The sequence below is a fragment of the Mobula birostris genome, chromosome 29 (genome assembly GCF_030028105.1).
Source record: "Mobula birostris isolate sMobBir1 chromosome 29, sMobBir1.hap1, whole genome shotgun sequence".
Taxonomy (NCBI): domain Eukaryota; kingdom Metazoa; phylum Chordata; class Chondrichthyes; order Myliobatiformes; family Myliobatidae; genus Mobula; species Mobula birostris.
This window is the reverse complement of record NC_092398.1, coordinates 30,488,564-30,512,149: the sequence shown is the minus strand read 5'-3', so window position 1 is coordinate 30,512,149 and position 23,586 is coordinate 30,488,564. Positions and strand designations below refer to the sequence as shown.

Genomic DNA, 23,586 nt, shown 5'->3' with positions numbered 1-23,586 from the left:
CCAGTCCTCCCATTGCCCCTCCATTGAGATGTTGTCCTGTGCACTCTTGGGCATCACCCTGCTCTGTGCCCCAACCCTGCCCAGCCTGGCCCTGCGCCCCAACCCTGTCCAGGCCAGCCCTGCGACTGGACCCTGCCCTGCGCCCCCACCCTGCCTGGTCCTGCGACTGGACCCTGCCCTGTGCCCCCACCCTGCCCGGTCCTGCGACTGGACCCTGCCCTGCGTCTCCACCCTGCCTGGTCCTGCGGCCGGACCCTGCCCTGCGTCCCCACCCTGCCCGGTCCCCGCGGCCGGACCCTGTTCAGCCTGGCCCTGAGGCCGGACCCCTGCCCTGCGCCCCCACCCTGCCCGGTCCTGCGGCCGGACCCTGTTCAGCCTGGCCCTGAGGCCGGACCCTGCCCTGCGCCCCCACCCTGCCCGGTCCTGCGGCCGGACCCTGTTCAGCCTGGCCCTGAGGCCGGACCCTGCCCTGCGCCCCCACCCTGCCCGGTCCTGAGGCCGGACCCTGCCCTGCGTCCTCACCCTGCCCGGTCCTGAGGCCGGACCCTGCCCTGCGCCCCCACCCTGCCCGGTCCTGCGGCCGGACCCTGCCCTGCGTCCCCACCCTGCCCGGTCCTGCGGCCGGACCCTGCCCTGCGTCCCCACCCTGCCCGGTCCTGCGGCCGGACCCTGCCCTGCGCCCCCACCCCTGCCCGGTCCTGAGGCCGGACCCTGCCCTGCGCCCCCACCCTGCCCGGTCCTGAGGCCGGACCCTGCCCTGCGCCCCCCACCCTGCCCGGTCCTGCGGCCGGACCCTGTTCAGCCTGGCCCTGCGCCCCCACCCTGCCCGGTCCTGAGGCCGGACCCTGCCCTGCGCCCCCACCCTGCCCGGTCCTGAGGCCGGACCCTGCCCTGCGTCCCCACCCTGCCCGATCCTGCGGCCGGACCCCTGCCCTGCGTCCCCACCCTGCCCGATCCTGCGGCCGGACCCTGCCCTGCGTCCCCACCCTGCCCGGTCCTGCGGCTGGACCCTGTTCAGCCTGGCCCTGAGGCCGGACCTTGCCCTGTGTCCTCACCCTGCCCGATCCTGCGGCCGGACCCTGCCCTGCGCCCCCACCCTGCCCGGTCCTGCGGCCGGACCCTGCCCTGCGTCCCCACCCTGCCCGGTCCTGAGGCCGGACCCTGCCCTGCGGCCCCACCCTGCCCGGTCCTGGGGCCGGACCCTGCCCTGCGTCCCCACCCTGCCCGGTCCTGCGGCCGGACCCTGCCCTGCGTCCCCACCCTGCCCGGTCCCTGCGGCCGGACCCTGCCCTGCGTCCCCACCCTGCCCGGTCCTGCGGCCGGACCCTGCCCTGCGTCCCCACCCTGCCCGGTCCTGCGGCCGGACCCTGCCCTGTGCCCCCACCCTGCCCGGTCCTGCGGCCGTACCTTCTGCAGGTGCATGTTCTTGGTCAGCTGCTCCTCCAGCATGTTTTGCAGCTTCTTGTTCATCTCCCGCACGTTCTCGTCGCCCGGCTTCACCAGGTCCCGCAGCACACTGCCCAGGCCACTGCGCTCGCCCGGCCCATGGCCCATCGTCACATCTGTGGGCACAGGGCACAGGTCAGCAAGCAACACAAAGGCAGAGGGGATGGGTCACAGGTCAGCGAGCAACACAAAGGCAGAGGGGATGGGTCACAGGTCAGCGAGCAACACAAAGGCAGAGGGGATGGGTCACAGGTCAGCGAGCAACACAAAAGCAGAGGGGATGGGTCACAGGTCAGCGAGCAACACAAAGGCAGAGAGGATGGGTCACAGGTCAGCAAGCAACACAAAGGCAGAGGGGGGGCTCACAAAGGAAGTCAGAGAGAAGGAGGGAGTGAACGAGACAGAGAGGCGAGATAGAGATATTACGAGACAGAGAGCGATAGTGTGACAAAGTATGAGAGACAGAGAAGGGCAGGGAGGGAGAGAGAGAGGACACACACACTCAGACAGAGAGGGGGATGGGGGGAAGGGAGAATGTGAGACAGAGTGTGAGACACAGAGAAAAAGGGGGAGGGAGAGAGGGGAAGGAAGAGAGGGAGGTGTGAGGAGGGGAGGGGAAAGGGAGGAGAGGAGGGGGAAGGGGAGAGGGGAGGGGGGAGGGGACTGTGTGAAAAGATACAGAGGGACTGAGAGGTTACCAGGACTGCTGTGGCCCTGAAGTTGGTCAGGAGTATGCACTGCAATGCCAATGTATCCTGGCCATTTCTCCTCTTCCTGTCGTCACCAGCCAGTTAACTGAGTCCACTGGTCTCATACACCTGACCGTCTCTCTCTCTTTATCTCCATGTCCCATCCTTCTCTGTCTGTCCTTCCTCTCTGCCACCCTCTCCCTCTTCCCTCAGTCAAACCTGGAGCCAGGTGAATGGACAGGGGCCGGCACAGCGGACCCGAGTGCCTGTCGTCCTTCGTCATCCCAGGACCCAGGACCCAGGCCTCTGGTACATACTTTGTCCTGTCCATCCCCCTGGTGCTGGAGATGTCAATGCATCCCTGACGGACACTCACCAATCCGGCTGTCCATGACGTAGGTTTCGATAATGGAGCTCTTCCTGCACAGGTCGTCTGCCATCGAGGAGCAGCTCACCTCCAGGTGCTTCACCTGTGGGCAGAGGTGGGATCTCACAGTGAGCCAACACAGCATGGGCGGGAGAAAGAGAGGGTGAGAGAGGTGGCGGGGAGAGAGAGGGAGGGACAGTATGAAGGGTGAGGGTGGGAGGCCGTGATGGGTGGTATTGAGAGAGAGGGGAAAGGGGGTGGGATGGGGAGAGGGATAGGGGAAGGTGGAAGGGGTGAGGGGTAAGAGGGTAGTAAAGGGTTAGGTTCATTTTCCCCTTCCTTCTGTCCCTCCCCTCCTTCCTTCTGCCTTTTCCCCACCCTCTCCTCTTTCTTCCTGCTCCCTCCCCTCCCTCTCCCTTTCCTCCTGCCCCATCCCATCCCTCTTCTCCCTCACCTTCTCCTCCAGCATCCATTTCTCCTGCTGCACTTCAGCCAGCCTCTGGAACAGGTCAGAGATCTCGTCGTCGGACAGGTCTGCCGGTCGCTGTGACTGTGGACTGCCCGTGTTGGACTGTGGGGTCAAGAGAAGCAACAACTGAGAGATGGGGAGAGTTCGGGCCACACCCCAGCGCGCGTTCCACCAGCTCCATGATCCTTTCCTTTTCTCTGGCACCCTGAAACCCCTCCACAACCCCCCCCCCCCGAATATTTCCCATCAGCTGAGCTCCTTGGGCAGAGAATTCGAAGAACTTCCCATCTTCTGGCTGAAGAGATTTCTCTCCATCTTTGTCCTGAACCCTCTTGAGATCCACTGGCTTTAGACTCGCCAAGCGGGGAGATACCATCCACAAACTTGAACGTGGCCCCATCCTCCCCATCTCATCAAGCCTTGCAGGATCTTAGAAGCTCACATCTTCCTGGAGGAAGCAGCCCTGGTCTGCTTACACTCTCCTCATGGACCCACCTCCAGAAATCAACATTCACCCTATCCTCATTATATGCGTCTTCAGACTATGCAGATTCAGTTATGCGAGGAACCTATTCTACCAACTTCATGTTATATGCGTCCAAAACTCACAGTTATGCAAGGAGCACTGATTACCCACCAATGCAAGTCACGTGCGCACGCCTCACAGTCTCACTCCCGCCAGTCTCGCATTGGTTTTGGCAACGCGTGGATGTGCGATCTTGCGCTCTTAAACTTTTGTGTTTTTACCGACGGTGCAGTGATTTTGTGCTTGAAATATTTAACTACGCCTCCTAAGTGTCCGATGTCAAGTCCTGGGCCATCAGCCGAGTGGCAGAGAACCGCTTTAACACTTGGAAAACAAGCTGGAAATTATAAACAGGGCAGCATCAGGTGAAGGTAACACAGCTCTGGGACTCTACCCTGTGCAGTTGTGGGCTTTGATAGCTGAGTTAGGCATCACACCAAAGCAGGTGTTTAATGCAGACGAGACCGGGCTTTTTTCGAACAGTATGCCGAAACGTACTTACATAAGTAAGGATGAGAAAACTGCGTCAGGTTTCAAGGCAGCAAAGGATAGATTGACTTTGCTTTATGTGTTCCAACGCCGAAGGAGACTGTAAGATGAGCCGCTCTTAGTTTACCATTCACTAAAGCCCCGTGCTCTTAAGGGTTTGAGTAAGAATATGCTTCCTGCCCACTGGGCAGCTAAAAAGAAAGCATGGGTCACTGGTCAAATCTTTGAAGATTGGTTTGCTAATCATTTTGCTGTTGAGGCTGAACACTACTGCCAGGAACAGAATCTTGCTTTTAAAGTTCTTTTGTTGCGTGACAATGCACCAGCCCGTCCTAAACATTTGGACAGCATTCATCCTAACATAACAGTGCGTTTCCTGCCGCCTAACACATCGCTGATTCAACCACTCGACCAAGCTGTGATATCCACATTCAAGGCGTATTTTTTTTACGGCGAACTGTCTCTCAGATGCTGCAAGCAACAGACAGTTTTGAAAATCCCGGGAGTTTACCAATGGTGAGGGAATGGTGGAAGCCCTTCAACATCAGACATGCCATCAACAACACTGGTGAATCCTGGAAAGAGGTCAGGTCTTCCACTCTGAAGCAACTGGCAGAATTTTTTTAAGGCTGCGGAACACTTGGCACAAATGGCAATGGACATGGACCCAAGTTTAGAACGGAGTCAGCATTTCAGTCATTCCCTGCAGTCAAGCCTTCTTCCCTACGAGCAAATTTATGCTGAAAAACAAAATGTTGCCAAGCAAACAACCCTCACCACTTTCTTCACACCGACGTAATCTCCTGCTGCCGGCAGTACTGAGAGTTTTGTGAATCTTCCTTCACCCCTTGCTGTCCTTGATGATCCTGACGACACACAACCATCCACCTTATCCATGTAAAGCTGCCTGACACCACAACAGCTACTCATCTCCCGGAGCCAACACACCTGCCACTATTGGTGAGTACCTTACACCCTAGTAAGTTACCTTTCTATGATTTCTTACGTTGAATATTACCTTAAACTGATGAAATATAATATGAATGTTGCCTTGTGGTACTGCTTTTGTGTCGTATTGGTATGAAAATGTGAATGAATTACAGATAAAACATATTTAGGAAGCCCTCAAGAACTCATCCCTATTTTCTCCCTTTAAATAATTCGACTTTGAGGAACGTATCCCCAGCATATAACGAGGATAGGATGTTTGCCGCACTCCCTCGATCCCTTCCTTGGGAAAGGGGACCAGACTCATGCACGGTATTCCAGTCTCACTGGGATTCTTTATGTAAAACATGTTTGTTCCTAACTCAAATCTCCTTGGCCCAATCGGTAGAGCCTGTCCTAATTCACTTTCCAAGGCTGCACCCAAATGCAAACATTCTTTTTATTGTCTCATCTCCTCCCCTTTGCTGAAAGCTTAAAAATTAATTTCTCATTTGTTTCAAGGCCATCGATCTCACCGTCGCCCCTACTTCCTGGCTTTAAGAAATCTGGTGTGTCCAGTTGACTCTTACTGATTGTTTATTGATGCACCCCAGAAAGCATACTATCTAAACGCACGACAGCTCGGTACGGCAAATGATCCGCACGTGACCCCAGAGAGCTGTTGCCACAGCTCAGCACATCATGGAAACCAGCCTCCCCTCCACGGACTCTGAATGTGCTGGCTGCTTTAGCGAGGCAGCAGTAAGTGTAGGCAAAATCACCTGCCCACCCTGGACATTCTCCCTTCTTCCTTCTCCCATCGAGCAGAAAATACGTCCCGCCAGGCTCAACGACGGCTTCTCCACTTCTGTTATCGGACTTCTGCAGAAACCGCACAACCTACCTGGTTATGATTGTGCACTTTACCGTCTACCCGCACTTGCTCTGTAGCGTTTACACTTTGGCTGAGAGTGCAGTAGAGTACCAGCACCCGGGTTCAATTCCTGCCACTGCCTGTAAGCAGTTTGTACGTTCTCCCCACGAATGTCTGGGCTTCCTCCCACACTCCAAAGACATGCCTAACGGTCGGTAGATTGATGTCCCGTGATTAGGCTAGGGTTAAATCGGGGGTTGATGGGTGGAGTGGCTTGAAGGGCCGCTACCTATCACCCTATAAACAAATAACTTCTGCACTGTTGTTGTTTTACTGTGTTCTACCTCAATGCGCTGTGTAATGATCTGATCAGTATGATCAGTCTGCAAGACAACTCGAACATATGGCAATAATAAACCAATGCTAATACGACACAGGAGGCCATTCAGCCCATCTCTTACCTTGCTTGCTTCCTGATATCCCGTACTCCCCACATGAACAACCTGCGCCCTGCACAACCTGAATCACTGCGTCAGTACAGCAACACTGTGACCAGCTTGCACTACAATGGACACTTTAGTGTTAATGGTGCTTATTTTTATACACACTCAGTGGCTACTTTATCAAGTACACCTAAACACGAGGAATTCTGCAGATGGTGGAAATTCAAGCAAGACACATCAAAGTTTCTGGTGAACGTTCACCAGCAACTTTGATGTGTGTTGCTTGAATTTCCACCATCTGCAGAATTCCTCGTGTTTATGTTTTTAAATTCACTACTGCGAAGCCTCTTCTGTGATGCCTACACTGAAGAAGTTAAAATCTTCTCTTCGACGGGAGTTCAGTGAAACCATCAATAGAGTTCCCCTGGTCCTCACCTACCATCCCACCAGCCTCCGGGTCCAACATATTATTCTCCGTAACTTCCGCCACCTCCAACGGGATCCCACCACTAAGCACATCTTTCACTCCCCACCCCTCGCTTTCCGCAGGGATCGCTCCCTACGCGACTCCCTTGTCCATTCGTCCCCCCCATCCCTCCCCACTGATCTCCCTCCTGGCACTTATCCGTGTAAGTGGAACAAGTGCTACACATGCCCTTACACTTCCTCCCTTACCACCATTCAGGGCCCCAGACAGTCCTTCCAGGTGAGGCAACACTTCACCTGTGAGTCGGCTGGGGTGATATACTGCGTCCGGTGCTCCCGATGTGCCCTTCTATATATTGGTGAGACCCGACGCAGACTGGGAGACCATTTTGCTGAACAGCTGCGCTCTGTCCGCCAGAGAAAGCAGGATCTCCCAGTGGCCACACATTTTAATTCCACATCCCATTCCCGTTCTGATATGTCTATCCATGGCCTCCTCTGTTGTAAAGATGAAGCCACACTCAGGTTGGAGGAACAACACCTTCTATTCCATCTGGGTAGCCTCCAACCTGATGGCATGAACATTGACTTCTCAAACTTCCGCTAATGCCCCACCTCCCCCTCATACCCCATCCGTGATTTATTTATATACACACATTCTTTCTCTCTCCCTCTCTCTTCTTTTTCTCCCTCTGTCCCTCTGACTATACCCCTTGCCCATCCTTTGGGTTTTTCCACCTTGCCCACCTTTCCTTCTCCCTGGGCCTCCTGTCCCATGATCCTCCCATATCCCTTTTGCCAATCACCTGTCCAGCTCTTGGCTCCATCGCTCCCCCTCCTGTCTTCTCCTATCATTTTGGATCTCCCCCTCCCCCTCCCACTTTCAAATCTCTTACTAGCTCTTCCTTCAGTTAGTCCTGACGAAGGGCCTCGGCCTGAAACGTCGACTGTACCTCTTCCTAGAGATGCTGCCTGGCCTGCTGCGTTCACCAGCAACTTTGATGTGTGTTACACCTGTACACCTGCTCATTAATGCAAATATCTAATCAGTCAATCATGTGGCAGCAACTTCATGCATCAAAGCATGCAGACATGGTCAAGAGGTTCAGTTGTTGTTCAGACCAAACATCAGAGTGGGGAAGAAATGTGATCGAAGTGCCTTTGACTGGGGAATGACTGTTGGTGCCAGATGGGGTGGTTTGAGTATCTCAGAAACTGATCTCCTGGGATTTTCATGCACAACAGTTTCTAGAGTTTACAAAGAATTGCGTGAAAAACAAAAACACATCCAGTGAGCAGCATTTCTGTGGGTGAAAACGCTGTGTTAGTGAGAGGGGTCAGGGGACAGGTTCAAACCGACAGGAAGGTGACTATAACTCAAATAACCACCCGTTACAACAGTGCAGAAGAGCGTGAATTGTTCCCCACCCCGAGTGTGAGAGTGAAGGGTTTTGGTGGGGGGGTTTGGAATTGAGGGGAATGAGAGGGTGGTTCATGATCAGTACATACTCAGTGAGCCAAAGGGTCTGCTTCTATGTACGTGAGGGAGAAAAGCCCCTGGGGAAGGAAAGAGACACTCAGATTAGAAGATTCAACCACTGACTGAGAGCCTGGTGTGGGGACTTCGGTGCACAGGAACGCAAGAGGCCACAGAGAACATACGGGGCATTGTGTCAGGAAGGTGACCCTCTCTACCCCACCAACTGGACCATGCCCTCTTCTCAATGCTGCCATCAGGTACAGGAGCCTGAAGACCCATACATCAAGTTTCAACGATAATCTCTTCCCCACTGCTGTCAGGTTCTTGAATGCTAGGTCGTACTGTATTTCCATGAACTTGGGAGTTATTCTGTCCTGTTAATCTATATTACCTTACGTTAATCACATTCATTTTAATGAAGTACATGTTAATTCATGCTAATTTATGATTGTAATGAACTGTGCTGTTTCTGCGAAGAGCTAACTACAATGGCATTTGGCGATGTACACCTGTGACAACAAAAGCTGCAGTTGTCGACACGGTTCAGCCTCTCCTTCGTGAACTTCTTGCTGACTCGGTAAATCAGCCAGCATCATCAAGAATCCCCACCCCGGACATTTCTCCGTTCTCCCCTTCTCCCAGTGGGCTACTCACCTTGCTGCCGGACGCCCCCTCCTTGATGGCCTCTCGGTAACTGAAGGAGGAGACACTGCTACTGTCACCTGTCTGCGTTCGACTGGGCGAACTGATCTCTGCCAGCATCAGATCCTCCAGGCCTGAAAGAGATGGAGAAGATGAAAGGGGGTTTAGGATGAAGTTAGGGTCGAAATGTCTAGCAATAGATGGCATGAGAGGGAACGTCACTGGAATTCGTCGAACATTGAAAGGCCTAGACAGTGTGGAGAGGATGTTTCCTGTGGTGGGGGAGTCTAGGATCAGAGGGCACAGCCTCAGGATAGAAGGGCATCCCTTTACAGCAGAGATAAGGAGGAATTTCTTAGCCAGAGGGTGGTGAATCAGCCAGGGAGGACAAGTCATTGTGTGTATTTAAAGCGGAGGTTGGTAGGCTCTCGATTAGTTCTGGGGTGAAGGCAGGAGAATGGGGATGAGAGAGAAAATAAAGCGGCCACAATGGAATAGCACAGCAGGCACAAATGGCCAAATGGCCTCCTACAGTTCCTATATCTTGTGCATTAAGATTAAAGGAGAAAATTTAGAGGAGACATGCAGGGCAAGTTTTTTTTAAAAGCACAGAGTGGTGGGTGCTGGAGTGTGCTATCAGGGAGATAGGGTAGAGAGGGTAGAGATGTTTCAGAGGCTCTTAGGGATGCAGGGATTGGTGGGATATGGACACTGTGTAGGCAGAAGGGATTAGATTAGACATTTAAGTACTTGTTTAACTAGTTTGGCTTAACTTCAGTAACTGTTGCTGTACTTTACTGTTCTAAATTCAGAGTAAAACCAGCCTCAGGGAGTGGCAGACCCACCCACACTCAACGAATCAGGAACGGCTTCCTTCCCCTCTGCCATCAGGTTTGTGAACAGACAAGGAACCCGTGAACACAACCTCTCTATTTCCCTCTCTTTTGGCAATGCTTATTTCTGACAACAAAGTTGTAAAAAAAAATGCATTGCACTGCCATTGCAAAACAACAAATTTCATGACGTGTGTCAGTCACGAGAGAGAGAGAGAAAGAAAGAAAGAAAGAGATGGGCTGGGGTTGTATTGGTATCTAAGTGTGTGGTTTTTACTCTTGGTGTGCTGAAGGGCCTGGTTCCATGCTAGCTCTTTCTTTGACTACTGAGTACAGTCCTCACTCCCAGGAGTACATTTTCCATTTGGTCGCTAATCCTCTTTCACGGAGGCACCAGACAGCCATTAGCGACCTTGGAAATTGGGAGGAAATTAGACACATACAGACAGACACACACACACACACACACACACACACACACACATACATACATACAGTCATGAAGAGGATGTACCAATTCTATGTACACGCACACACAGAGTCATGGGGAGGACGTGCGTACACACACACACACACACACACACACACACACACACACACACACACACACACACACACACAGAGGACAGCATTCGGGATCGAACACTGGTCCCTAGTGGTGCGAGACAATAGCCCTACTCACTGTACTGGAACTGGGGATGAAGCAGATTTGTTACGAGAGGACACTGCAGGGATGGGGAGGTCTGCGTTAGCCCTTCCTCCCATGCCTGCCCAGCTGAGGGGGAGGGGGCCAGCCTACCTGTCCTGGACTTGGTGTTGGTGAGGATGTCCTGCAGCCGCTCCTGAAGCTTGTCGGCCCTCTTGCGTTCGAGCTGCAGCTGCCTCTTCAGGTCCTTCAGCTGAGGAAGAGAAGGTGACCGAGAGACAAACAGCGTCAGCAAGCAGCAAAGACCCAACCCGCTACGCCTGCTTCCAGTGTCGATGGAGGGACCTCTTCACTGCGTTCAGGGGCAATCGCACCGCCTGACCCTGAGCAGGTGCACCCCGTCCAAATGGACGCAGGGAAGGTGCCCCTCAGCAGGGGCGAGAGTGCACAGCATCGAGAGTGTTGCCAAAACTCTTGGGTGAAAGGGAAAATGAGGTGCTGCCACAGTATCATGGCGGTTAGCCCGACCCTGTTACACCTTGGGGTGTCTGTAAGGAATTGGTATGTCCCCACCGAGCCTGCGTGGGTTTCCTCCGGGTGCTCCGGTTTCCTCCCACAGTCCAAAACCGTACTGGTTAGTAGGTTAATTGGTCATTGTAATTTGTCCTGTGATCAGTGAGTTGCCGGGTGGTGAGGTTCGTTGGATTAGAGGGCCCGTTCCACTCACAGCACGCTGGAGGAACTCAGCAGGTCGGGCAGCATCCGTGGAAATGATCAGTCAACGTTTCGGGACGGAACCCTTCATCAGGACCTGTGTGTGTGTCCTGATGAAGGGTTCCGGCCCGAAATGTTGACTGATCATTTCCACGGATGCTGCCCGACCTGCTGAGTTCCTCCAGCGTGCTGTGAGTGTTGCTTTGACCCCAGCATCTGCAGAGTATTTTGTGTTTAGGGCCTGTTCCACACTGTGTGTCTCAATTAAGTAAATGAGGGGAAACTTCTTCTCTCAGAGGATGGCGAGAGTGGAGAATGAGCTGCCAGTGCAAGTGCTCCTTGTAAGTGGCAGCACAGGCAAAAAGTGTGCTTTTGGCACATTGGCCTTCATAAATTAAAGTATTGAGTACAGGAGTTGGGATGCTATGTCGAAGTTGGTGAGGCCTAATTTGGAGTATTGTGTGCAGTTTTGGTCACCTACCGACAGGAAAGATATCAATACAATTGTAAGAGTACAGAGAAAATTCACAAGGATGTTGCAGGGACTGGAGGGCCTGAATTATAGGGAAAGGTTGAATAGGTTAGAACTTCATTCCCTGGAGCAGAGGAGAATGAGGGGAGATTTGATAGAGATATGCAGATTTATGAGGGTTATAGATCGGGTAAATGCAAGCAAGCTTTCTCGCCAACACTGAGGTTAAGTGAGACAAGAGGTCATGGGGCAAGGCTGAAAGGTGAAATATTTAAGAGGAACGAACCTGAGGGGGGGCTTCTTCACTCAGAGTACAGAACGAGCTGCCAGTGGAAGTGGTGGATGGGGGTTCGAGTTCAACATTTAAGAGAAGTTTGGATAAGTACTTGGAGGACTACACTCCAGGTGTGGGTCAATGGGGCAAGACAGATTAATAGCTCAGCACAGATTAGAAGGGCTGAAGGGTCAGTTTTTCTGGTGTCTTGCTCTGTGACTTGAGTGACGGGGAGGGTTTGGGCAGGCTGGGACTTTATTTCTTGGAGCATAGGATTCGGGGATGGGGGGGTGGAAAATATGAGGGGCAGAGATAGCGGGAGAATGCATACAGTCTCCTTCACCCAGGACTCAAGGGCAGAGGTCTAGGTGAGGGGCAGAGATTTAACAGGAATCGGAGGAGCATCTTTCTCATGCAGAGGGTGGTCCGCATGTGGAACGAGCTGCCAGAGGAAGAGGCAGGTACAATAACCACTTTTATAAAGATGTTCGGGCAGGTGCATGAACAATGATGGCGAAAGAGCGGCCAAGAGATTTCCCTGCCGGGGAGGTAATACAGTGCTCACTGCCCTTGGTGGGGAAAGAGGCTCGGGTTCAGGAGGGGCAGTCAGAGTGGCTCCAAGCGAGGGACCGCAGTGCCTCCTGTAGATGGTGCAGCCACAGTGGCAGAGGGAGGGAGCGTTTCAGAAGGTGCCGGTCGATAGTGGTGCCCTGTCCCGGACTGTACTGAGCTCCTTGACAGTTGTTAGAACCACCCCTTCCTAGGGGTGTCTTGTCACACACCTGACTTGTAGACGGGGGAGGTACTGCAGCAGATGTGGAGTGCATGGACTAAAATCCACCCAGCATGAGGGAATGTCCCATCACACTCCTGACTTGTAGACACGTGGAATATAATGTGGTGGATGTGGAGTACATGGACTAAAATCCACCCCCAGCATGAGGAAATGTCCCATCGCACTCCTGACTTGTAGACATGTGGAATATAATGTGGTGGATGTGGAGTGCATGGACTAAAATCCACCCAGCATGAGGGAATGTCCCATCACACTCCTGACTTGTAGACATGTGGAATATAACGTGGTGGATGTGGAGTGCATGGACTAAAATCCACCCAGCATGAGGGAATGTCCCATCACACTCCTGACTTGTAGACATGCGGAATATAATGTGGTGGATGTGGAGTGCATGGACTAACTCCACCCAGGCAAGTGGGGATAGTCCTATCACACTCCTGACTTGTAGATGTGGGAGAGGTAATGTGGACCAATTCCATCTAGGCATGTGGGAGTGTCCCATCACACTGCTAACTTGTGGATAGGGGAAAGGTAATGTGGCGGATGTGAAGTGCATGGGCTAACTCCACCCAGGCAAGTGGGGAGTGTCCCATTACATTGCTGACTTGCATATAGGGGGAAGTGGTAATGTGGTGGATGTGGAGTGCATGGACCAATTCCATGCAGGCAAGTGTTGAGTGTTCCGTCACACACCTGATTGTAGATGAGGGAGTATCCCGTCAGGTGGATGGGGGAAAGACCTTGGGGCTTCAAAATGTGATGACTTGCCGCAGAACCCCCGCCCTCCAATCCACATGAAGAGCAGTTTCTCTTCCCTGCTCTGGATTCTAGGAGAACCGGCTGCCACCATGCAGATGAAACGGTGGCATTTCCCCCTCCCTCCATGCACAGCAAGAACCCAAACCTTTCTTGTTGGAACCGTGGGTGGTGGTGGTGGTGGAAGAAAGGGTGGGTGAGGAGGCCCTCTCCAGACCTCAAGGTCTCGGATCCTGACTGAGAAGCGATCCAATCACAAGTCCCCCCCCACCCACCGATATTCGCCGCCCACACACCCTTCAGCTTACCGCAGAGCTCCCTTTCTTCTCTAGGATCCGCTGACCATCCACCGTGTCCTTGATTTCCTGAGGGGGAGGGGGAGGGAGGGGAGGGACACGTCAGCCGTGGATTAATGATGCGCCCAAGTAGCACACCCAGAGCAACCATTGAACAATCTGCTGGAGGAACCTGGAGGAGGGGGTGCGGACAAGATCAGTTTCTGCAGACAGAAGAAGAATGGCTGCTCTCTTGGGTCGAGGCCTTTACCGCTCTTCCTAACAGGACAAGACCAAGAGGGGATAAGACCATAAGACACAAGAGCAGAATTAGGCCATTCAGCCCATCGAGTCTGCTCTGCCATTCCATCATGGTTGATCCCAGATCCCACTCAACCCTATACACGTGCCTTCTCGCCATATCTTTTGATGCCCTGACTGATCATCTTCTGCCTTAAATATACCCACAGACTTGGCCTCCACCACAGTCTGTGGCAGAGCATTCCACAGATTCACTATTCTTCGGCTAAAAAAAAATCCTCCTTACCTGTTTTAAAGGCTTGCCCCTCAATTTTTAGGCCGTGCCTCTAGTTCTGGATACCCCCACCATAGGAAACGTCCTCCCCACATCCACTCTACCTAGTCCTTTCAACATTTGGCAGGTTTTGATGAGATTCCCACGTATTCTTCTAAATTCCAAACACTCCTCGTATATTAACTCCTTCATTCTCAGAATCATCCTCGTGAACATCCTCTGGAACCTCTCCAGCAACAGTACATCCTTTCTGAGATATGGGGCCCAAAACTGTTGACAATATTCCAAGTGCACCCTGACTAGTGTCTTATAAAAGCTCAGCATTATCTCCTTGCTCTTATATTCTATTCCATTTGCCTTCTTTACTATGAACTCAATCTGTAAATTAACCCTCTGGGACTCTTACACAAGGACTCCTAAGCCCCTCTGATGTTTGAACCTTCTCCCCATTTCGATATTAGTTTGCACTATTGTTCCTTTTACTGAAATGCATTATCATACATTTCCCAACGCTGTATTCCATCTGTCACTTGTTTGTCCATTCTTCCAATCTGTCTAAGTTGCATTGCTTCCTCAGCGCTACCTACCCCTCCACCTACTTTCATATCATCCGCAAACTTTGCCACAAAGCCAACAAATTCCATTATCCAAATCACTGATAAACAATGTGAAAAGTAGCAGTCCCAATACTGACCCCTGAACAACACCAGTAGTCAATGACAGCCAACTGGGATGGATTGTTTCAAAGGCAGGGAAAGAAACAACAATAGACAATAGGTGCAGGGGTAGGCCATTTGGCCCTTCGAGCCAGCACCACCATTCACTGTGATCATGGCTGATCATCCACAATCAGTACTTCGTTCCTGCCTTCTCCCCATATCCCTTGACTCCACTATCTTTAAGAGCTCTATCGAACTCTTTCTTGAAAGCATCCACAGAATTGGCCTCCACTGCCTTCTGAGGCAGAGCATTCCACAGATCCACAACTCTCTGGGTGAAAAAGTTTTTCCTCAACTCTGTTCTAAATGGCCTACCCCTTATGCTTAAACTGTGGCCTCTGGTTCTCGACTCCCCCAACATCGGGAACATGTTTCCTGCTTCTAGCATGTCCAATCCCTTAATAATCTTATACGTTTCAATAAGATCCCCTCTCATCCTTCTAAATTCCAGTGTATATAAGCCCAGTCGCTCCAATCTTTCAACATATGACAGTCCCACCATCCCAGGAATTAACCTCGTGAACCTACGCTGCACTCCCTCCATAGCAAGAGTCAAATTTGGAGACCAAAACTGCACACAATACTCCAGGTGTGGTCTCACCAGGGCCCTGAACAACTGCAGAAGGACATCTTTGCTCCTATACTCAACTCCCCTTGTTATGAAGGCCAACATGCCATTAGCTTTCTTCACTGCCTGCTGTACCTGCATGCTTACTTTCAGTGACTGATCAACAAGGACACCTAGATCTCGTTGTACTTCCCCTTTTCCTAACTTGACACCATTCAGATAGTAATCTGCCTTCCTGTTCTTGCCACCAAAGTGGATAACCTCACATTTATCCACATTAAACTGCATCCGCCATGCATCTGCCCACTCACCCCAACCTGTCCAAGTCACCCTGCATTCTCATAACATCCTCCTCACATTTCACACTGCCACCCAGCTTTGTGTCATCGGCAAATTTGCTAATGTTACTTTTAATCCCTTCCTCTAAATAATTGATGTATATTGTAAATAGTTGTGGTCCCAGCACCGAGCCTTGCGGTACCCCACTGGTCACTGCCTGCCAACCTCGCTTGGCCCCTCTTATTTTGATCTCTCGTTTGAACAGGTGACCACACTTCCATCCCAGGAGGGAGAGTTAAGAGTGTATCAGAAAGTGAGGGTGGGATTTTTATTAATGGGGGGGTGGGGGGGATACTGGGGGATGGGGTCATCTACAATTGGACATTTCTGCGCTCTGTCAGAGGGGGTAGGAGGTATGGTACCTGCCGGAGTTTGGCGATGGTCTCTCCATGTCCGTCACGCTCTCCCTCGACCCGGGACAGCTCCTCCCGCACACTTGCCGTTTCCTGCTCCTTGGCCTGGGATTGGGGAGTGGGGGACGGCAGACACACAGACATCAGTGAACTAGGTGCTGGTGCGAGCCCACAGCAGAAACCAGCAGCCCCTTGCTGCCGGCACAGGATGATCCCACACACAGCCACACAATGACTGTCATCTGGTGTTCTTGTTTCTGCACACCACCCCACCAGGGGCACTGGGGGAGACAGGGTCGCCCCTCCTACAGCCCGGTGCTCCCTCTCCGCCGCGCAGCCCTCCCTCCCGGCTGCTCTCGCACTCTGCGGTCCTCCTGCCCTCTTCACCACCCGTCCCAAAGGCACAACACTCCCTTCTCGGTGGCCTTCCTGTGGCGCAGTGCTCCCTTTTCATTTCCTCTCCCATGGTGTGGTGCCACCAACTCAATGCTCCTCCGCAGGGAGGGACGGACGACGGGGAATGAGGGAGTGTCACGCTGTGGGGAGGGAGGGACGATGGGGAGGGAGCACTGAGCCGCACCACAGGAGGGAGGAACAGTAAGGAAGGACATGCTACAGGAGGGAACTCCACGCAAAGGAACGTACCTGCAGCTCGAGAGCGTGGGCTTCCTGCAGCTGCTTCACGTTCTCCTCGTGTTCCCTCTGCTTCTGCTCCACCAGCTCCTGCAGGGTAATGATCACAGAATCTCAGATTACTAGACACCGGAGTAGAACCCGGTGCGGTTTCCTGCTACTGTAGCCCATCCACTTCGAGGTTTGACATGTTGTATGTTCAAAGATGCTCTTCTAAATGCCACTGTTGTAACGTGTGGTTATTTGAGTTACTGTCACCTTCCTGTCAGCTTGAACCAGTCTGGCCATTCTCCTCTGACTTCTCATTAACACGGCAATTTCACTGGATTTAAAACACATTTTTCACACCATTGTCTGTAAACTCTGTTGTGTGTGAAAATCCCAGGAGATCTGGAGAGGCATAATATGATTAAGAATAATCAGTATGGCTTTCTCAAAGGCAGGTCGTGCCTTACGAGCCTGACTGAATTTTTTGAGGATGTAATGAAACACATTGATGAAGGTAGAGCAGTAGATGTAGTGTATATGGATTTCAGCAAAGCATTTGACAAGGTACCCCATGCAAGGCTTATTGAGAAAGTAAGGAGGACATGGGATCCAAGGGGACATTGCTTTGTGGATCCAGAACTGGCTTGCCCACAGAAGGCAAAGAGTGGTTGTAGACGGGTCATATTCTGCAGGCAGGTCGGTGACCAGTGGTGTGTCACAGGGATCTGTTCTGGGACCCTTACTCTTCATGATTTTTATAAATGACCTAGATGAGGAAGTGGAGGGATGGGTTAATAAATTTGCTGACCACACAAAGACTGGGGGTGTTCTGGATAGTGTGGAAGGCTGTCAGAGGTTACAGCAGGACATTGATAGGATACAAAACTGGGCTGAGAAGTGGTAGCTGGAGTTCAATCCAGGTAAGTATGAAGTGGTTCATATTGGTAGGTCAAAAATGATGACAGAATATAGTATTAATGATAAGACTCTTGGCAGTGTGCAGGATCAGAGGGATCTTGGGGTCCGAGTCCATAGAATACTCAAAGCTGCTGCGTAGGATGACTCTGTGGTTAAGAAGGTGTACGGTGCATTGGCCTTCATCAATTGTGGGATTGAGTTTAAGAGCCGAGAGGTAATGTTGCAGCTATATAGGACCCTGGTCAGACCCCACCTGGAGTACTGTGCTCAGTTCTGGTTGCCTCACTATAGGAAGGACGTGGAAACCATAGAAAGGGTGCAGAGGAGATTTACAAGGATATTGCCTGGATTGGAGAGCATGCCTTACGAGAATAGGTTGAGTGAACTCTGCCTTTTCTCCTTGGAGCAACGGAGGACGAGAGGTGACCTGATGGAGGTGTATAAGATGATAAAAGGCATTGATTGTGTGGATAGTCAGAGGCTTTCTCCCAGGGCTGAAATGGCTAGCACGAGAGGGCACAGTTTTAAGGTGCTTGGAAGTAGGTACAGAGGAGATGTCAGGGGTAAGTTTTTCATGCAGAGAGTGGTGAGTGCGTGGAATGGGCTGCTGGTGACAGTGGTGGAGGCAGAAACGGTAGGGTCCTTTAAGAGACTCCTGGATGGATACATGGAGCTCAGAAAAATAGAGGGCTACTGGTAATCCTAGGTAATTTCTAAGGTAAGGGCATGTTCAGCACAGCTTTGTGGGCCAAAGGGCCTGTATTGTGCTGTAGGCTTTCTATGTTCTATCTGAAATACTCAAGTCACCCCATCTGACACCAACAATCATTCCACAATCAAAGTCACTTAGATCACATTCTTTCCTCGTTCTGATGTTTACTCTGAACAACAACTGAACTTCTTGACCATGTCTGCATGCTTTTATGTATTGTATTGCTGCCACGTGATTGGCTGATAAGGAATTTGCATTAACAAGCAGGTACAACCAATGAAATAGCCATTGAGTGTACATAAATAACTTGGATGAAAACATGGATGGGTTTGGCGGCACCGTCGAGGGTGTAGAAGGTTGCCAAAGGATACAGCAGGCTATAGGTCAGTTGTAGATACGGGTGGTGAAATGGCAGATGGTGTTTAATCCAGGCAAGTGTGAGGTGTTGCGCTTTAGGAGACCAAATAGAAAGGAAAAGTACACAGTGTTGATGCAACGAGGGATTTTGGGGTCCATGTGGATGCAAAAGTCAACCAGGATAGTAAAGACAGCATGTTGCATAATCTGCTTTATTAGGGGAGGGGATGGGCTGCGTGCACGCATGGTGGGGGGGGGGGGGCGCGACGGAGGGGACGGACCGCGTGCCTGGGGGTGGGGGGCAATGGAGGGGACGTACTGTGCGCATGGGGGGAAATGTAGGGGACAGATTAGGCACTGTGGAGCACAAACTGGTGGGCTGAAAACCATGAGACATAGAAGCAGAGTTGGGCCATTCTGCCCACTGAGTCATCTCCTCCATTCAATCATGTTCCACAAGGGGCAATGGAGGTGGAGGTGGGAGGGCAAGATGGATAAAGATAAAAATTTAGTCTATGTGTCACATGTACGTACATTAAAATGTCAGTTGTGTCCATGACCAACACGCCCATAACATAGTAAGCCTAAGCCATACGTCCTTGGACTGTGGGAGGAAACCAGAGCACCTGGGGGAAACACACGCGGTCACGGGGAGATCGTACAAACTCCTTATAGGCAGCAGCGGGAATTGAACCGCTGGCCCTGTAAGAAATTGTGCTAAGTGGGCAGGGAGGCTGCCCGCCACCCCCGCAGCCTCACCTCTGCTTCATTCAGTCTCCTCTGGAACCAGCCCTTGGCTCCCTCCGCAGCCTCCAGCTGCTGCCTCAGCCCCTCGGCGGCCTGTTGCAAGCTCTCCAACTCCCGGCCCCGGGCCTGCGTGGGGAGGCAGCAACAGGGTTAATGTCTCACACCCACCCCCCAGCATTCCAGGACTCCCCCCAAGCCCAAATCCAAATCCCTCCCTCACCGATGCCAGCCTCCATACCGTACTCCCACCCCACCCCCACTGTGTAGTCAGGCCTTCTCACTCAGCAGAAGGTCCCACCTTGCTGTTCTGACACCCGGCCCTGATACCCTCTCCCCTCAAATACCCCTCCTACTGGCACTAGCCGCCATCACACCTCCCTCCCCATCCTGCCTGATTGATTGCAATTTCACTCACCCACAGCTCCAACTGATTCTACCCTCCCTCACCTCCATTACCACAGTTCCCCTTACTCCTTGGCCTCCATACACCTCAGGACCCCTTCACCCTTCTCATCTCCTCCTCAGCCTTCCCATTCACTGTCCTCACAGCTTCCTCCCTTCACTCTACTCCCTCCCCTAAACCCATTTTCCTCTCACTCCCCTCTCCCACCTTCTCTTCTCCTCCCTCCTGCACATTCTCATTGACCCCCACCTCCTCCCCTCAGCCACTTCCCCTCCCTCCTACAGTCACCTCTCCACTCTTCCCCTCTCACCACCCTTCACTTCCCACTTCCTCCTCAACTCCCACGTCCTTCCACATCTCCCCCTCCCCTATAACCTCCCCCACCTTATCACCCCTCTCTCCCCTATCATCTCCCCTTCCCCTCACCTCCCCCCTTTCTGCTCTCTGCCATTCCCCTCACCTTCTTCTCTGGAGCAGTGCCCTCAGTTCCCTCCCTCACCTTCTCCTCCCAGAGTAAGGTCCTCACTCCCTCTTTGCCCCTTCCTTCCTGACCTTCTCCTCCCGAGCTGGGTCCTCAGCTCCCTCCCTCTCTCGTTGCTGTTCCCTCCCTCACCTTCTCCTTCCCAGCTCCTGCTCCTGGAGATGGGCCCTCAGTTCCCTCCCTCCCTTCCTGACCTCCCAGAGCTAGCCCCTCCCACACTCACCTTCTCCTGGAGATGGGTCCTCAGCTCCCACCCTGACCTTCTCCTCCCGGAGCTAGACCCTCCTCCCTCCCTGACCTCCCGGAGCTGGCCCTCCCTCCCTGACCTTCTCCTCCCGGAGCTGGGCTTTCAGCTCGTCCTCGCTGTGATTCTTGTTCTCGTACAGCTCGCGCAGCTCCCTCTCGTACTTGGCGCGGACGGCCAGCACCTCCTTCTCGTGCTGCAGTTTCAGGTCGCCCACCGCCTCCTTGTGACGGCCCTTCTCCTGCTGGATCTCGATGGCCAGCTCATCTAGCATGGCCTTACGCTTGTCCGCTGACTGCGGCACAGCTCGACAGAAGTTGGGGGTGGGGGAGACACGCAGTCCAGGATGGGACAGGAATGTGGAGTGGGGAGGGGTGGTAGAAGGGGTTTGGGAGAAAACACAGAGAAAGTTAGCACACTCCTGAGAACTCGAGAATGCACGTGAGATAGAGATATAGAGGGATATATACAGAGAGTGAGAGCTGAGATAGGGACAGAGGGAGGGGGAGAAAGGAAAGAGAGATGACAGAGAGGTATGGAAGGGGAGGGTGACTTGTGCAGAGGGTGGACGGAGAGGAGGTTGAGGGAGACTGTGGGCATCTCGGGGAGGGGGGGGAGGAGAGCACGTGTGTGCCAGCTCCAGGTAAGCGGTTCGGGTGGGGTGGGGAGGGACAGCAGATCGGAGATCTCACCTTCCGAGCCTCCTCCAGCTCCTGCTCCAGCTGCTGTACCTGCTCTAGGAGCAGCCCGTTGGCTTGCGTCACACCCTGCACAAGAGGAAAGGAGAGAAGAGGGACAGTTCAGCAAGGACGTAATGCTGGGAATTTGTATGGCTTTGGTCGGACCTCATGGAATATTGTGAGCTGTTTTAGGCCCCCCATTTAAGGAAGGATTTGCTGGCATTGGAGAGGGTCATGAAAATAATCCCAGGAATGAAAGGGTTAACATAAAAGGTGTGTTTGTTGGCCCTGGGCCGGTATTTGCTGTTGTCAGAAGAATGGTGGGGTGGGGAGGGAAATCCCACTGAAACCTATCAAATGTGGAAAGGCCTAGATAGAGTGATGTGGAGAGGATGTTTGCTATATAGGGACAGCCTAGGACCAGAGGGCACAGCCACAGATTAGAGCGACGTCCATTTAGAACGGAGATGAGGAGGAATTTCTTTAGCCAGAGGGTGGTGAATCCATGGAAATTTTTCCCACAGACGGCTGTGGAAGCCAATCATTGAGTATATTTGAAGCAGAGGTTGACAGGATTTTGATTCGACAGGACGTCAGAGGTTACGGGGAGAAGGCAAGAGAATGGGGTTGAGAGGGAAAATAAGTCAGCCAAGAGGCCAGATGCCCTAATTCTGCTCCCATGTCTTATGGTCAAAGGCAGGCCAATGGGGTTAGCTGAAATCAGCATCTTGGTTGGCTTGGACGATTCGGGTCTGATTCCACCCGTGACTTGGACTCTGAAACACGGAGGGGAGACCTATACACACTGCTGCTGGTGAGCGCAGACCTATGTGGATAGGGTGGAGAAGAAAGCTTTTGGTTTGCTGGCCTTTATTAATCAGAGTATTGAGTATAGCAGTTGGGATGTAATGCTGAATTTGTATAAGGCATTGGTGAGGCCAAATTTGGAGTATTGTGTACAGTTCTGGTCACCGAATTATAGGAAAGATGTCAATAAAATTGAGAGAGTACAGAGGAAGTTTACTAAAATGTTGCCTGGGTTTCATCTCCTAAGTTACAGAGAAAGGTTGAACAACTTGGGTCTTTATTCTTTGGAGCATAGAAGGTTGAGGGGAGACTTGACAGAGGTGCTCCCGGTGAAGACAGACCTATACACACTGTTCCCGGTGAGCGCAGACCTATACACACTGCTGCTGGTGAGGGCCTCGCTCAGATTCCCTGCTCTTGTTTAGTACTTTGCCCACAGATTTGCATGTCAGGACTGCTGCGGGCTTCACCCTGCCCGGGCATCGTTCACCATCTCGTGTTCCAGTGGGCACGCCATTGCGGGACAGTATTGCATTTGTCTTCCTAATCACTGGTGATTTGTTGACTATGAAGTCTACCTGCACCTACGACACAGACAGAGGCTATCTGGCCCATCAGATCTGCGCTGGCAGAGGAAGTCACTCGCTCCATTCCCCAGCCCGTTCTCTGCATCCTTCCAATCTGCTGTATCTCCATCCAAATCCCTACTGACGGTGACAGTGGGACGTTCTCCTCCACCCCCACCAGCAGTGTGTCCCACATTTCAACTACACCCCTGCACAGCCCTTCCTGCTCTCACTTACAAGGATTGGCCCACGCCTCTGTCTCACACTGGCTCCTGGCCTCTCTCACTGATTATTTTTCCCACCGAGGTGGAGGAAATCTCTCATCTCATTGCTTGTCTTCCGACTGATCTCTATAGTGGGAACAGGAACGCTGGCTGATGCTGTCTCTGTCCATCTCTTTCTCTCTCTCTCAAGGGTGACTGGGCAGTGATGGAGAACAGAAACCCTCTCTGATTCTTTCTCTCCCCACTCTCTTCCTGCCCACCCCCCATCTCTCCGTTTCTCTAGCCCCGGGGTGACGGTGCAATTATGGGGAATAGGATTCCTGTTTGAATCCCAACCCCCTCTCTCTCTCTAACCCCGGGGTGACTGGGCAGTGATGGGGAGGAGGATTGCTGTCCGATTCCCCTCTCTCTCCCACCAATCCATCGGTCTCTGGGTAGCAATGGGGAGCAGAAACCCTGGCAGAGGGGGAACAGGAGTGTGTGTAGTCTGATCCCTCCACCCCTCTCCAACACCGGGTTCACTGGGCAATGATCCTCTCGCTCTCTTCCCCGCCACTCCGCCCCCCCATCACAGCCAGCTACAGAAGGCCGTTAACAGCTTTAGCAGTACTTAATGCAGGAAGGTATCGCCGATATTGATACAGACTTGTTATCAAAACCTTGGCAAGATGAATGAAAAATCCTATTATCTAAATGCAGGGAGACAGCAGAGTGATTCACAGATGCGAGTGTGCAGCTACTACAAGTAATTAATAATTATTGATGTTA

General features: G+C 52.5%; 1 protein-coding gene across 3 annotated transcripts in view; it reads right to left on the bottom strand.

Moving 5' to 3' along the window:
* gripap1 (GRIP1 associated protein 1) overlaps positions 1-23,586 on the bottom strand; it is a 98,021-nt gene that overhangs the window by 2,385 nt on the left and 72,050 nt on the right. For all 3 annotated transcript variants that reach the window (XM_072246232.1, XM_072246233.1, XM_072246234.1), the window contains 11 exons: positions 21,234-21,308; positions 20,624-20,836; positions 19,426-19,539; positions 16,704-16,781; positions 16,068-16,163; positions 13,578-13,634; positions 10,411-10,510; positions 8,791-8,912; positions 2,957-3,073; positions 2,512-2,605; positions 1,408-1,562 (listed from right to left, as the gene is read on the bottom strand). In XM_072246232.1, coding sequence (XP_072102333.1) covers positions 1,408-1,562; positions 2,512-2,605; positions 2,957-3,073; positions 8,791-8,912; positions 10,411-10,510; positions 13,578-13,634; positions 16,068-16,163; positions 16,704-16,781; positions 19,426-19,539; positions 20,624-20,836; positions 21,234-21,308 — 1,221 coding nt within the window. The remainder of the gene's footprint in view (positions 1-1,407; positions 1,563-2,511; positions 2,606-2,956; positions 3,074-8,790; positions 8,913-10,410; positions 10,511-13,577; positions 13,635-16,067; positions 16,164-16,703; positions 16,782-19,425; positions 19,540-20,623; positions 20,837-21,233; positions 21,309-23,586) is intronic.